Raw genomic sequence first — 16,620 nt, 5'->3', positions numbered from 1 at the left:
AGCAAACAGAAATAACTAAACACTTTCAAGAAGGGAGTGGCATGATCAGAAATGGGTATTTAGGCCAGGCATGGTGGGCTCACACTTGTAATCCCAACACTTTGGGAGGCCGAGGCGGGCGGATCACGAGGTCAGGAGATCGAGACCACGGTGAAACCCTGTCTCTACTAAAAATACAAAAAATTAGCCGGGCGTGATGGCGGGCGCCTGTAGTCCCAGCTACTCGTAGAGGCTGAGGCAGGACTATGGCGTGAACCCGGGAGGCGGAGCTTGCGGTGAGCCGAGATTGCGCCATTGCACTCCAGCCTGGGCGACAGAGCAAGACTCTGTCTCAAAAAAAAAAAAAAAAAAAAAAAAAAAAAAAGAAATGGGTATTTGGAAGTTCATTCATTTGGGTTACTGTCTAAAAAGAAAGGCCAGAAGAGGACCAGGAATAAATCTAAAAAGACCATTACGGACTTCTTTCCACAGTATATGGATTACTGAAATGGTGATAGCTTGAACTATGATGGCAGCAATAAGAAAGGAGAGAAGTGGATGGCTTCAAGTTACGATTAGGAGGTGGATTCAACAGTATCCACCTCCTAATACCAGGTGGTACTGACTGGATGTGGGAACAGAGGAAAGGAACATGTCAAGCATGACTCAAGTCACTCACAGAAGAACTTCTCACACTATAGACTCCAGCCATACTGAACTACTCGCAGTTCCTGAAGCCTCCATGCCTCATCCACATTTTTGTGCCTCCATGGAGAAATGCCTTTACATCATCTTTAAGCTGCAAAATGCGGCCTCGCCCCAGCCTTCCCTAACCATGACTGGATTAGGTGTTCAAATTGCATGCTCCCGAAGCCTCTCATGCTTGCCTTTATCACAGTACTTACCACACAGAACTATAATGACACACCTATGTCTTCCTCACATGACCAAGTGCTCTTTGAAGTTAAAAATCATTTTTGGTTATTTTAATTTCTCTATCCTCAATGCTTACTTCTTATCAATGTGTGTGTTCCAAGGAACACAGAAAGCAAGCTAAGCTCTTGGGACCTACTGTGAGAGAAAAAAAAAAATATAGGAAGCTAAGTTGGGCCTGAGAAAGCAGGTAAAAATGGCAGTGTGGTTTCCTGGCTAGATAAATGAAAAGTTATGAAACTGCAGATTTCTTTTTTTTTTTTTTTTTTTTGAGACAAAGTCTGCCTTCTTTGCCCAGGCTGGAGTGCAGTGGCACGATCTCGGCTCACTGCAACCTCCGCCTCCCGGGTTCAAGCAACTCTCCTGCCTCAGCCTCCCAAGTAGCTGGGATTACAGGAGTGCACTGCACACCCAGCTAATTTTTTTGTATTTTTAATAGAGACAGGGTTTCACCATGTTGGCCAGGCTGGTCTCGAACTCCTGACCTCAAGTGACCTGCTCGCCTTGGCCTCCTAAAGTGCTGGGATTACAGGCGTGAGCCACTGTGCCAGGCCAGAAACTGCAGATTTCTTCAAGGGCTAGTAGCCTAACATGAAAAGCCCAAACTCAAAGATTTAAATTTAAAGAAAATTAAGGGAAATAGTTATCCAAGGATGATGTACAAGCTAAAAATATATAAATAGCTTCATCGATAGCTCAGAAAACAAATTACCACGTTGTAGTCTACCTACAAGTATTTAAAGTTTTTACCAAAAATATATTCATCTATTATTTGTATAATTAGAAATAAAATGGGACAGACATGATACACCTCGTGCCTGTAATCCCAGATCTTTGGGAGGCCACGGGAGGACTGCCTGAGGCCAGGAGTTTGAGACCAGCCTGGGCAACAGGGCAAGTCTCCATCTCTACAAAAAATTAGCTGGGTGTGGTGGCATGTGCCTATAGTCCTAGCAACTCAGGAGGCTGAGGCAGGAAGATCACTGGAACTCAGGATTTCAATCGCATCACTGCACTCCGGCCTGAGCAACAGAGATCGACCCTGTTTTTGATTGTATTCATTTATTTTTTGGAAGGCAGAGTCTCACTCATCACTCAGGCTGCAGTGCAGTGGTGCAGCCTTGACGCTCTTGGGCTCATTCTTGACTCTTCTGAGACAGGGTCTTGCTCTGGCACCTAGGCTGGATCATAGCTCATGATAGCCTTGAACTCCTGGACTCAAGCAATCCTCCTGCCTCAGACTCCTGAGTAGCTAGGACTAGAGGCCCGCATCACCATGCCCAGCTAATTTTGAAAATTTTTTTTGTAGAGACAGAAGCCTCGTTTTGTTGCCCAGGCTGCTACTGAATTCCTAGGCTCCAGCGATCCTCCTGCCTTGGCCTCCCAAAGTGCTGGGATTACAGATGGGAGCCACCACACCAGACTTGACTCTTTCTTCTCCCTGAGTTCCCCACGTTCAACCACGTCTTTTGGATTCTACTGTAATAATATGGCTTGTGTCTGTTCACTTCTTCCCATCTCCAAAGCCATTTCTTGGTTCAAGTCTTTTTCATATCTCACTTGGAACTACCGCAGCACCCTCCTTGTCTCCTATTTCCAGTCTTACTCTTCAAACATTTTACGAAGCAGCCAGGGTTGTATTTCTGAAGAGCAGATGTTATTCCCTTATTTAAAGCATCCAATAGCTCCCTACTATTTTCAGGATAAAGGTCAAATAATTTATCGTATGACCCTTCAACATCTAGCCCCAGCTTACACCACCCACTGGGTGAATTTTACCCTTAAGGCGCAATGAACCAGCCACTGCAGTTTTCCACCTACCGTGCTCTCTCTCCCCCTGCCAGCCTCAGCCCTTTGCATATGCTATTTCCTTTGCCTGGGAATCACTTTACCACCTCCCTTTCCTTCTCAAGCTAACTCCTACTTGTTCTTTATACTTCAATTGACCAAAGGCTGCTTTGGTCCCATGGCTATGTGCTCTCATATCCTGGGTGTGTACCCCAAAAACAAAATTAATTACACTGCTCAGTCTCTTGTGTCCTACACTAGAATGCACTGAGACAGCAAGAGATCTCGTTCACTGTATCTTTAGTGACTGGCACACTGTCAATAATTACTTACTGAGTCAATGAAGAGGAGAAATCTTCTAAACAAGCCTGTGATTTTCTACTGTCATTTCTCCTGGCTTAAAGGAAAAAGTCCCCGCCCAAGAGTTATAAGAGGATATCCCATAGAAAGCCGATCACAAGGCCGGGCGCGGTGGCTCACGCTTGTAATCCCAGCACTTTGGGAGGCCGAGGCGGGCGGATCACGAGGTCAGGAGATCGAGACCACGGTGAAACCCCGTCTCTACTAAAAATACAAAAAAAAAAAAAAGAAATTAGCCTGGCTTGGTGGCGGGCGCCTGTAGTCCCAGCTACTCGGAGAGGCTGAGGCAGGAGAATGGCGTGAACCCAGGAGGCGGAGCTTGCAGTGAGCCGAGATCGCGCCACTGCACTCCAGCCTGGGCGACAGAGCGAGACTCCGTCTCAAAAAAAAAAAAGAAAGCCGATCACAAATCAGACTAACCGACCTATCCATGCTACTTTAGTTCGTTCTCGGAATATAAGGTCAACCAAGAGGAAAAGATAAGTACAAAATCCCACATAGAATCGTAAAGCATCATGTTGATGACGCTGAACAAAAAGCAGCAAAAAAAAAAAACAAAACAAAAAAAATTCTAATCCTACTTGTACTAAATTCTGCAGTGACACATAGTGGTGAGAGAGGGAAGTACATAACAAAGATAAAGGAAGCGTACATGAGAAGGGAAAAGACCATCAGGGAGCCACGAGTGGTTTGCCTTCCTTGCAATCAGTAGGAAGTATCTGTGCCTCACAGCTGTATGAACCAGGGCACCCAGGCTTACTGAGCCAGTTTGGCTCGTTGCATCATTCTCAGGAACTTACATCACTGGGACTCAGGCTGCCCAGCCCATTCTCTTGCTCAGAATCTTTCCCAGACTCAGTGCCCTGGGAAGACCGTGGATGGGATGGATGAATCCAGATCTCCAGGCGAGTGGTGTCATCTCCAACATGCCGGAAAGTAGACTTCTTTCCTTTCCGCCATTGGTCAGGGCTCAGTTCACATTCCTCATGTTGCTTCTTTTCCATCTGTTCTGCCTATATAACATACAAACACATTAGCTCATGGCCTGGGGAGTGGCTCACGCCTGTAATCCCAGCACTTAGAGACACCGAGGCAGGTGGATCACTTGAGGTCAGGAGTTTGAGACCAGCCTGACCAACATAGTGAAACCCTGTTTCTACTAAAAATACAAAATTAGCTGGGTGTGGTGGTGCACACCTGTAATCCTAGCTACTGGGGAGGCTGAGGCATGAGAATCACTCAAATCCGGGAGGCAGAGGTTGCAGTGAGCCGAGATCGCATCATTGCACTCCAGCCTGGGCAACAAGAGCGAAACTCCATCTCAAAAACAAAAAACACACATGAGCTCAGACTCTCCTGAGATTCAGCTTACAAAGAGAAAAGCCTCACCTCACCTGTATTTATTTGACAATAAAAAGACTGTACCACAGTCCCAAAGTAGCAGAGTGTCATCTGCTTTGTCTCATAAAGTTATTAATTCTGTAGACTGAATGCTGTGGAACATGTACATGTACACCCAGGGGCCCCTTGAAAGCTCTCCTGAAGATCACAGTTTTGTTCTGCACAGGGGCTGACCAACTACCCATCAGCACAGTCTGATGGGACCATTTAAGGACACTAGGAGTCATTCCCTGAGGACACACAGACACTGAGCAATAATTGCACCATGGATAAATCTCATTGGCTACCATCCTGCCAGTGCGCAGAGCTAGGGCACACCAACACTCACGGAAATGCATTATTCGAGGAAGGAAGGGTTCTGCCACATCCCCACTCACCTTCCGCTTGGTCTCTTCAAACAAGCTCATGAGGCTCTCCTTGGCAGTCAGGATAGGGTTGCTGGCAGCTAAACTGCGCATATAGTAATAGACAGCGTCAAGCTTCCTCCTCTGTGGAAAGAGGCCAGAGACATTCAGTCAACCAATTCTCGTCCTAACTCCAGCAAGAGGCAGCTGACTCAGGAAACCCTACCATCTCTCCCAGCCTGTCTCCCAAACTGAGAGGAATCCCAACAACAAAATCAGAAATGCTATCCACGGGAGAAGCCATTGCAATTACATCACAGATCTCTTCTTACACAGTATTGTATCTTACATGCAGAGGTGCTCCAAGAACCAAGTACTCATAAGGAGAGAAAGGAATAAACAGCCTCTTAAAATATAAACAGAAATTACATCTTGTTCTTAGAGAAAGCATGATGTTCAATTCACTTTATATTTCCTGTTCTTATCAGAGAGTCAGTATGGTATAATGAAGTCACAAAATTACAAGCCAGACAGACCTTGGTCCAAATACTGGCTAATCAAGGAGTTGACTTGGAAACTTTGGACAAAAGTCTCCAAGATTATTATATTATTATGTAATAATCTTCCTGAGTTCCTATATCCTCAAAATTACAATGGGAGTAATAATACCCAATGGAGGAGTATCCTCAGGTTTACAAAGTGTTCACTGTCTCACACTTAACTGTACTTAATCAATGATGTTGCCATTGTTATTGATAATTTTTTAAAATAAACAATTAGTAGCTGAGTTGAACATTTTATGGATATTATTCAAGAAATTCAGCAAGTCTATTTATAAGCAATTAATAGGGAAAAGAAAAAGTAAAGAAAAAGGAAGTGGGTCAGAAAGAAGGAAAAAGGAAAACATTGAAACAAAGGCAGAAAGAATATCCAAAAGGCTTTCTCACTTTTTCTTCAACTTCATGTACACTTTCAATGTTTTCCATAACTGTTTCAAAATACATTTAAAATGCTAGCTTCTCTCTCTCCCTAGCGTCTACTCATTCTTCAAAACTCCTATCTTATATTCACCTGGCATGGCTAGAGGTGCAGGTTCTAAGGTCAGTGCCTGAGTCTGAATTGGGTCTTGCATTTATTAGGTATGACACAGCACGTTAACCTAGAGAGGTTTCCTTGTTTGCAAAATGGAAATGTTTACAACATATGGCTCCCAAAAAGATTAAATTTATATAATGCATATAGTTTAACAGAATATTTGGCACACCATTACAGTTAATTGGTAGCTATTTTTATTATTATTCCAATCCATACTAATTTCTATCTACACTACTCACCTGATTTGAGACTGTATTATATTAATTCTATAAAATATTTTTTTATATGAAAAAATTTCCAAAACAGAGATACAACTTACAATGGGTATCTATTGTCATGTCTTATTTTAATTTGCAGCATTTTTCTTAGTGGAACAGAAGATAATGGTGCATCTAACAATCAATTACATATTTATCAAGTCTAATTTGCATCACTGTCTATACATCTCACTTGTTTTCTCAACACATTTTTTTTTTTCAGGGAAGAAAGCAACTCAATATTTTATCATTCCTGGCATCTAGCAAAGCACTGTACACGTGTTGTGTTCTCAATAAATACCTGAGATTCGCTGATTGGAAGAGACAGAATGACTGACTGATTGGAATTGGCAGAAAAGTTGGGAAAATGTTGCTAACAGACAACTAAGAGGAGACAGACAGAAAAAAGAGGGATAGAGGAAAAGAACTTGAAGGAAGTGCGAATCTAGGTCAGAGGTCTGTGAAAAAGAAAATTTAGGGCCGGGCGTGGTGGCTCACGCTTGTAATCCCAGCACTTTGGGAGGCCGAGGCGGGCGGATCACGAGGTCAGGAGATCGAGACCACGGTGAAACCCCGTCTCTACTAAAAATACAAAAAAAATCAGCCGGGCGTGGTGGCAGGCGCCTGTAGTCCCAGCTATTCGGAGAGGCTGAGGCAGGAGAATGGCGTGAACCCGGGAGGCGGAGCTTGCAGTGAGCCGAGATCGTGCCACTGCACTCCAGCCTGGGTGACAGAGCCAGACTCCGTCTCAAAAAAAAAAAAAAAGAAAATTTAATTCAAACGACAAAAAGCCATTGAGGGAATTCAGCACAGTTGCAACATACAAGATCAACACACGAAATTCAGTTGCATTTCCATATACCAGCAATGAGCAATCTGAAAAAAAGAAATTAAGAAAACAATTTCTGGCTAGGCGTAATGGCTCAGGCCTATAATCTCAGCACTTTGGGAGGCAGAGGGAGGAGACTCACTTGAAGCCAGGAGTTCAAGACCAGCCTTGGCAACATAGTGAGACCCTCTTTTCCTTTTTTTTTTCTTTTTTGAGACGAAGTCTCGCTCTGTTGTCCAGGCTGGAGTGCAGTGGCATGATCTCAGCTCACTGCAAACTCCACCTCCCAGATTCGAGCAATTCTCCCGCCTCAGCCTCCCAAGTAGCCGGGACTACAGGTGTGTGCTGCCACACCTGCCTAATTTTTATATTTTTAGTAGAGATGAGGTTTCACCAAGTTGGCCAGGCTGGTCTCGAACTCCTGACCTCAAGTGATCCACCCGCCTCAGCCTCCCAAAGTGCTGGGATTACAGGTGTGAGCCACCCCACCTGGCCGAGACCCTGTCTAAAAAAACAGGAAGAGAGAGAGAAAAAAAAGAAAACAATTCCTTTTGCAAAAGCATCAAAAAGAATGACATACTTAGGAATACATTTAACCAAGGAAGTGCAAAACTTATTATACACAGGGTTAAAAGAAATTAAAGAACAAAGTAAATGAAAAGACACCCTGTGTTCATGAATTAGAAGGCTTAATATTTTGAAGATAGCAATACTTCCCAAAGCAATCTACAGATTCAGTGCAACCTTATCAAAATTCCAATGATTTTGCAAAAATGAAAAAGCTGATCCTAAAATCCATATGTAATTACAAGGGACCTCAAATGGCCAAAACAGTCTTGGGAAAAAAAAAAAAAATCAGAGTTAGGGGACTCACATTTCCCAATTTTTCTTACTACAAACCTACAGTAAATAAAACAGCTGTGGTACTGGCATGAGGAATGACATATAAATCAATGGAAGAAAGCTGAGAGTTCAGAAACAAACCCACATATAAAGTGACTTTTGACAAGGGAACCAAGACCATTCAATGAAGAAAGAACAGTCTCTTCAACAAATGGTGCTGAGAGAATGTAATAACCACGTGTAAAAGAATGAAGTTGGACCTTTACCTCATACTATATATAAAAATTAACCTAAAATTAATCAAAGACCTAAATATAAGAGGTAAAAGTCTAAAACTCTTAGAAGAAAATGTAGAGGTAAATTTTCTAAACCTTGGATTTGGTAATGGTTTCATAGCTATGACATCGAAAGTGCAAAGAACAAAAGAAAAAAGATAAACTGGACTTCAACAAAATTAAAAAACACTTGTGCATCAAAAGATATTCTCAACAGAATGAAAAGACAATCCACAAAATGGAAGAAAATGTTTGCAAATTATATATCTAATAAAGGTCTAGCATCCAGAATATATAAAGAACTCATACATCTTGACAACACAAAAGATAAAATAACAATTTTTAAATGGACAAAGGACTTGAATAGACATTTCTCCAAAGATGATATGCAAATGATCAATGTGCATATGAAAAAATGCTAATCATTAGGGAAACATAAATTAAAACCATAATTTGATATCACCTCACCACCATTACAATGGCTACTATCAGAAAAGCAGAAAATAGCCGGGCGCGGTGGCTCACGCTTGTAATCCCAGCACTTTGGGAGGCCGAGGCGGGCGGATCACGAGGTCAGGAGATCGAGACCACGGTGAAACCCCGTCTCTACTAAAAAATACAAAAAATTAGCCGGGCGCGGTGGCGGGCGCCTGTAGTCCCAGCTACTCGGAGAGGCTGAGGCAGGAGAATGGCGTAAACCCGGGAGGCGGAGCTTGCACTGAGCCGAGATTGCGCCACTGCACTCCAGCCTGGGTGACAGAGCGAGACTCCGTCTCAAAAAAAAAAAAAAAAAAAAAAAAAAAAAAAAAAAAAAAAAAAAAAAGAAAAGCAGAAAATAACAAGTGTTGGCAAGAAAGTGGAGAAATCAGAAGCCTTGCATGCTGTTGGTTGGAATGTAAAATGGTGTAGCTGCTATGGAAAATAATATGGTTGTTCTAAAAAACTAAAATCAGAATTACCATGTGATCTAGTAATTCGTTTTCTGGGTATGTACCCAAAGAATTGGAAGCAGGGTCTTGAAGAGATTTTATCTGAACACCCATGTTCACTGCGGCATTATTCACAATAGCCAACAGATGGAAGCAATCCAAGTATCCATCAATGGATGAGTGCACATATAAAATGTGGTATATATACACAATGAAATATAATTCACCCTCCAAAAGGAGGAAATCCTGACACATGCTACAACATGGATGAACTCTGAGGACCTAAGCTAAGTGAAATAAGCCAGTCACAAAAGGACAAATACTGTATAATTCCACTTAGATGAGGTACCTAGAGTAGCCAAATTCATGGTGACAGAAAGCAGAAGGGTAGTTGCAGAGGTTGTGCGAAGAGAGAAGTGGGAGCTGTTATTTAATAGACACGGAGTTTCAGTTTTGTAAAATGAAGAGCATTCTGGAGATTGGTTACACTACAATATGAATGCACTTAATGCCACTGAAGCTACACTTAAAAATGGGTAAGACAGGCTGGGCACGGTGGCTCACGCCTGTAATCCCAGCACTTTCGGAGGCCAAGGTGGACAGATCACCTTAGGTCTGGAGTTCGAGACCGGCCTGGCCAACATGGCGAAACCCCGTCTCCATTAAAAATACGAAAATTACCCAGGGGTGGTGGTATAAGCCTGTGGTCCCAGCTACTCAGGAAGCTGAGACAGGAGAATCACTTGAACCCGGGAGGTGGAGGTTACAGTGAGCCAAAATCATGCCACTGCACTCCAGCCTGGGCCACAGAGCAAGACTCCATCTCAAAAAAAAAGAAAAAGAGCTAGACAGCCTGGGAGCGGTGGCTCATGTCTGTAATCCCAGCACTTTGGGAGGCTGAGGCAGGTGGCTAGCTTGAAGTCAGGAGTTCAAGACCAGCCTGAGCAACATAGTGAAACGAAATCCCTACCAAAAACACAAAAAATTTAGCCAAGTGGGGTGGCATGTGCCTGTGGTCCCAGCTACTTGGGAGGCTGGGGTGGGAGGATCACTTGAGCCTGGGAGGCAGAGGTTGCTGTGAGCCAAGATCAGGCCACTGCACTCCAGCCTGGGTGACAGAGACCTTCTGTCAATAAAAAAAAAAAAAAAAAAAGTGGGTAAGATAGGCAGGGCTGGTGGCTCACACCTGTATCCTAGCACTTTGAGAGGCTGAGGTGGGCAGATCACTTAGGAGCTCAGAAGTTCAAGACCAGCTTGGATAACATGGCGAAATTCCGTCTCTACAAAAAATAAAAAAATTTGCCAGGTGTGAGCAGCCGGGTGCGGTGGCTCACGCCTGTAATCCCAGCACTTTGGGAGGCCGAGGTGGGTGGATCACGAGGTCAGGAGATTGAGACCATCCTGGCTAACACGGTGAAACCCTGTCTCTACTAAAAATACAAAAAATTAGCTGAGTGTGGTGGCGGGCGCCTGTAGCCCCAGCTACTCGGGAGGCTGAGGCAGGAGAATGGCGTGAACCCGAGAGGCGGAGCTTGCAGTGAGCCAAGATCGCACCACTACACTCCAGCCTGGGCAACACAGCGAGACTCTGTCTCAAAAAAAAAAAAAAAAAAAAATTAGCCAGATGTGGTGGTGGGTACCTATAGTTGCAGCTATTTGGGGGGCTGAGGCAGGAGAATAGCTTGAACCTGGGAGGTCGAGGCTGCAGTGAACTGAGGTCATGCCACTGTATTCCAGCCTGGGTGACAAAGTGAGACCCTGCCTCAAAATAAATAAATAAATAAATAAAAATAAATTAAGTGACTGGGAGCAGCGGCTCATGCCTGTAATCTCAGCAGTTTGGGAGGCCACCGCAGGAGGATTGCTTGAGGCCAGGAGTTCCAAGACCTGCCTGGGCAACGGAGTGAGATCTTGTCTATACAAAAAATCAAAATATTACCTGGGTATGGTGGTGTGTGCCTGTAGTCCCAGCCAATCAGGAGGCTAAGGCAAGAGGATCACTTGAGCCCAGGAGGTCAAGACTGCAGTGAGCTATGATTGTATCACTGCACTCCAGCCTAGCTGACAGAGTGCGATCCTATCTCTTAAATACATATACACACATATATATATGGGTAAGAGGATACATTTTATGATTATTTTACAATTAAAATTTTAAAAAATTGCCAGGTGCGGTGGCTCACGCATATAATCCCAGTGTGAGGCTGAGGTAGGTGGATCACTTGAGGTCACGAGTTCAAGACCAGCCTGGCCAACATAGTGAAACCCCATCTCTACTGAAAATACAAAAAAATTAGCAGGGGGTGGTGGTGTGCACCTGTAATCCCAGCTACCCTGGAGGCTGAGGCAGGAGAAGAGCTTGAACCCAGGAGGCGGAGGTTACAGTAAGCCGAGACTACTGCAGCACTGCACTCTGGCCTGGGCAACAGAGCGAGGCTCCATCTCAAAAGAAAATAATAATTATTATTACATATATATATATGTAATTAAAATTTTTCTCAATGAGCAATGAAATAGATATTTCTCCCAATAGCAAATCAGCACATGAAAAGATGCACATCATTAGTTGCTAGGAGAATCCAATAAAAAACCACAATGAGTTATCACTTAATACTCACTAGGTTTATGGATATCAACAAACTGATTCTAAAGTTTACATGGGAAGGCAAAAGATCCAGAATAGCCAATACAATACTGAAAAACAAAGGTGGAAGATTGACACTACTGAACTTCAAGACATAAATAAAGTTACAGGAACCAAGACAGTGTGGTACTGACCAAAGAACAGAGAAATAGATCAACAGAGAGGCCAGAAATAAAGTCATGCAAATATAGTCAGCTGGTCTTTGACAAAGGAGCAAAGGCAATTCAATGGTGAAAGGACAGTCATTTCAACAAATGGTGCTAGAACAACTGTATATCCACCTGCATCAATAAATCTATACACAAACCTTACACTTTTCACAAAAATTAACTCAAAATGTATTACAGACCTAAATGTAAAACATAAAACTATACAACTCCTAGAAAATAACACATTAAGTTAGCCGTGGGTTTGAAGACTTCTTAAATAAAACACCAGAAGCATAACCCATGAAAGAAATAACTGGTAAGATGGATTTCATTAAAATTTAAAACTACTGCTCTGCAAAAGACACTGCTGAAGAATGCGAAGCCAAGCCACAGTCTGGAAGAAAACAGATGCAAAACACACACCTGATAAAGGATTTGTAACCAAAATATACAAAGAACTCTTAAATAAGGGAAAAACTCAATTTTTAAAATGGGCAAAAAAGTGGGGGAGAGGGGCGCCAAAAGATCTGAACACCTCACTGAATAAGATATGTAGATGGCAAGCATATGAAAAGATGCTCAACATCGTGTATCATTAGAGAACTGCAAAAAGTCATACGTTATATGATCCCATTTATGTGAGACATCCAGAATAGGTAAAGATACAGAGACAGAAATCAGACTAGTGGTTGTCAGGAGCTGAGGGGAGGGAGGGATGGAAAGCATAAGTATCAGGTCTCCTTTGGGGTGATGAAAATGTTCTGACACTAGGCCGGGCGCGGTGGCTCACGCCTGTAATCCCAGCACTTTGGGGGACCAAGGTGGGTGGATCACAAGGTCAGGAGATCGTAGCCATCCTGGCTAACACGGTGAAATCCCGTCTCTACTAAAAATATAAAAAATCAGCCGGGCGTGGTGGCGGGCGCCTGTAGTCCCAGCTACTCGGGAGGCTGAGGCAGGAGAATGGCGTGAACCCGGGAGGCAGAGTTTGCAGTGAGCCGAGATTGCGCCACGGCACTCCAGCCTGGGCGAAAGAGCGAGACTCCATCTCAAAAAAAAAAAAAAAGAAAATGTTCTGACACTAGATAAAGGTGATGGTTAACTGTATTTTCTAATTAACATTTCGTTCAATGATCACAAGGAATAAGGAAAAGATGGATATAGAGAAAAGGGGAAGAAAAAATAACGCTGCAAAGAGGGGCGGGAAAAAAAAATCACATAAACCCATCACAGAGAATAAGACAGAGGTAAAAACAGGAGAGATTCAACAAATTTTGAAAGAAGTGTTTCAGTAAACCACATTACTTAATCAACTATTTCAAACCATGATTATTAAGAATTTGCTTGGGAGGCTGAGGCTGGAGGATCACTTGGGACCAGGCATTTGAGGCCAGCCTGGGCAACAAAGCAATACCCCGTCTCTACAGAAAAATACTTTTTGTTATCTGGGTGCAGTAGTGTGTGCCTGTAGTCCCAGTTACTTGGGAGGCTGAGGCAGGAGGATCACCTGAGCCAGGAGTTTGTGTCACTGCACTCCAGCCTGGGTGACAGAGCAAGACCCTGCCTCTCTAAAAAAAAAAAAAAAAAGAAAAGAAAATTTTCTCCTTGCTAATGAGCATCTTACTTGCTTCTTATGATGGAACCTCTGGTACCTACCACTGGTCCCTACCACTGGTCCCCACTTTCCCCCTTGAATTCAGCTTTCTCCCTAGGAGCTCTCTCAGCTCCCAAGGCCCGCTTCTCCATTAGAGACATATTTAGAGCACAATGATTAGACCTAGAGAGGTACAATCTGGTGCTTACTGTGCTTCTGCTAAGGAGGCACCTTAGATAAAAAGTTAAAAGAAGTAACAGGATCTAGGGAAAGGAAGCAAAGATCTCACTACTTAGAGCTAGGTGAAAACTTTAAGGGAGAGAAGTAAACCTTATTTTTCTTCTAGAATGAGTTGCCTAGTTTAACAGAAAGGGAAGAGAATCAAGACAAAATTCAGAGAGGAAGCTCTGGTCAGAAACAAAGAATGGTGTTTAGCTGGAGCATGAGCATTCCCTCAGGAATTTAAGTGCAGTGGTAAGTGGATAGACGAAGTACAGAGTTAAGTGAAGTGAGGAATCCCTGACAACTTAATTCTGAGAGTAACCGTAACAAAAGGAGTTTGAGGGGATATTCTTTGGGCTACAGTGATGAGATGAAATGAAGCTCCAGGAACTGATACTATCAAACTCCACATTGTAAGATACTTCCTGCAAAGCACTTCTCCCCTGTCCACAGGATTTCTTACCGTATACACTGCCAGCAAAGCCAACTGGTTATAGGGGCGCCCATTCTTGGGAGCAATGTGCTGGGCCTTCAGGTACCAACTAGAACAGAAAAACAATAAGAAAATGCTAGTTCCAGATTAGCTTTTTCCCAATTCATCCTGATAGCCCTAATACTTAAAACATAAGGTAGAGTGTTAGATGTAACCTTGGAGTAGTAAGGCATGACTACAGGGACCAATAGGGACACCTGTACAACACCCATATGGCCTACTGCTCTTAGTAAGGCTTAGCTTAGAGCCACATAAGGAAGAGAAATAACGAAGTGGAGGTAAAAGTACCTGCGTGCTTTCCCATAGTTCGCTGTATCACTGGCTTGCTCCCGGTACCTAGCAATATCTCCTTGGCATATCATGCATCGTTGGGCACTGATCAAGGCATATTTTACCTTCAGGAAAAACAATCAGTTAGTAGAAAAGCCAAGAAACACTAACTTCAACCCTCAAAGGACAGGGATGGGGTGAAAATGACAATGTAGCACTGGTAAGGCACTAGCGGTCCTCAACAAAGTATAAAGTTTTTAGCCTAAACCTGACTACCAAAAAAAACACAACTATAAAGTTTTCAGCCTAAACCTGACTACCAAAAAAACAGTCAGCAGTGTGATACAAAATTTACTGAGAAAGAGAGAGGGTAATTCTTGAGTTCCAGGCAAATGAAAGAAAACATTTTGATATTAGTAGTCAGGAGACCTGACTCTATGGAATAGTGCTGGATCTCAAGGAAGTCTTTGAGATGCTCTGGGACTCAGTTTCTTCACCTGAATGTAAAAATAACTACTCTATAGGGTAACTGGAGGAAATAAATGTAAAAATATTTTATAAACTATAAAGAGATATACAAATATGAAGACAATTGTTTACTCTGTTCTTTTTTTTCCCCCTAATAATTTCTGAGACAGAGTCTCACTCTGTTGCCCAGGCTGGAGTGTAGTGGCGCGATCTCGGCTCACTGCAACCTCCACCTCCTGAGCTCAAGTGATTCTTGTGCCTCAGCCTCCTGAGTAACTGGGATGATAGGCATGCGCCACCATGTCTGGCTAATTTTTTTATTTTTAATAGAGACAGGGTTTCGCCATGTTGCCCAGGCTGGTCTCAAACTCCTGGCCTCAAGTGATCCATCTGCCTGCCTCAGCATCCCAAAGTGCTGGGATTACAGGCGTGAGCCATCACACCCAGCCACTCTGTTCTTTTTTTGCCATCATTATAGTCTTTCTTCAAACTGTTAACATCACTGAATTGTACCACGGCATTACACTACCTTCAGCTAAAACAATAAATTGTCCTTTATCAAACATTAACAACGTGCCACACACTGTGCAGTGCTATGTGTTTTCTCACTGATTGGCTTAGCATCTGTCACTCAGAAAACAGAGTAAACCAATCCCAAGACGTGTGTCCACCAAAATATCTCCCTAAGGAACACCACCTCACAGCACACAATATAATTCCACTCCACTCCACACAAAAGAAGTTAACGTATCACTGAATAAAGAACAAAGCTTCATTGAGAAGAAGATATTGACACCTCAAGAAGGCACACTCACTAAGCGAAATGGCTACTGCACATTAACCTCCTACCTAGCACGTAACTCAAATTTGTACCTCAGCAAAGTTATAATCACTACGTATCACATACCCTCTAAGTCCTAACTGTTCCACAAATTCTATGAATGAACATCCCCAAAGGTGTTAAAAATCCTCCATATTTAACTGATAAAGCACAAAGAGAACTGATTATGCCTCCATACTACATCCACTTTGTCATCTTGGTAGGAGAGAAAAACAAAACAAAACAAACTCTTTCAAAGGCTCACCGTCATCCTCAGCATGAAGTCCTGGACGATCGAGCCTCTGCTTACCTCATCAGCACCATATTCCCAGTCACTTTCTGTACCTCAGTCAGACCAGACTCCTCAGTTCCCCTAACACACCACGCTGTTTTCCACTTCAGGGCCTTTAAGTATATTATCCTCCTCCCCTAGAATGCTCCTCTCCTTGCATCTACACATACACCTTCACCTGGCTGATACTTTCGGCCTTCAGCGTTAGTTTAACTATGATTTTCTCAGTCTCCCTGGATTCTTTAAAACTAGGTTAACCCTTTACAGTATACACCCCCAACATCCTTGGCAAAAGTCACTCCATCAGCAATTACTCATCCAATGTCTGTACTCACCCCCAAACACTAAACTCCAAGAAACAGGAGCACGGTTTTTTTTTCAATCTGCACTGAATTGCCTCTGCCTAAAATACCACCAAGCATGTAAGAGGAACTCAATAAACATCATTTTTTTTTTTTTTTTTTTGAGATACAGTCTCACTTTGTTGCCCAGGCTAGAGTGCAATAACGCAGTCTTGGCTCACTGCAACCACTGCCTCCCGGGTTTAAGCGATTCTCCTGTCTCAGCCTCCTGAGTAGCTGGGACTACAGGCATGTACCACCACACCCAGCTAATTTTTGTATTTTTAGTAGAGA

The 16,620-nt window shown here is 43.1% G+C and overlaps 1 protein-coding gene across 4 annotated transcripts in view; it reads right to left on the bottom strand.

Annotated features, from left to right (window-relative positions):
• SMG6 (SMG6 nonsense mediated mRNA decay factor) overlaps nucleotides 1-16,620 on the bottom strand; it is a 243,351-nt gene that overhangs the window by 217,662 nt on the left and 9,069 nt on the right. For 3 of the 4 annotated variants that reach the window (XM_058430964.1, XM_032138116.2, XM_032138117.2), the window contains 4 exons: nucleotides 14,424-14,530; nucleotides 14,106-14,184; nucleotides 4,839-4,949; nucleotides 3,861-4,073 (listed from right to left, as the gene is read on the bottom strand). In XM_058430964.1, coding sequence (XP_058286947.1) covers nucleotides 3,861-4,073; nucleotides 4,839-4,949; nucleotides 14,106-14,184; nucleotides 14,424-14,530 — 510 coding nt within the window. Of the gene's footprint in view, nucleotides 1-3,860; nucleotides 4,074-4,838; nucleotides 4,950-14,105; nucleotides 14,185-14,423; nucleotides 14,531-16,620 lie in introns of those variants that run through there. The other variant, XM_058430965.1, reaches the window with a different exon arrangement.

The sequence above is a fragment of the Hylobates moloch genome, unplaced genomic scaffold (genome assembly GCF_009828535.3).
Source record: "Hylobates moloch isolate HMO894 unplaced genomic scaffold, HMol_V3 SCAFFOLD_19, whole genome shotgun sequence".
Taxonomy (NCBI): domain Eukaryota; kingdom Metazoa; phylum Chordata; class Mammalia; order Primates; family Hylobatidae; genus Hylobates; species Hylobates moloch.
The sequence above is the reverse complement of the archived record's forward strand: the minus strand, read 5'-3'. Positions and strand labels throughout refer to the sequence as shown.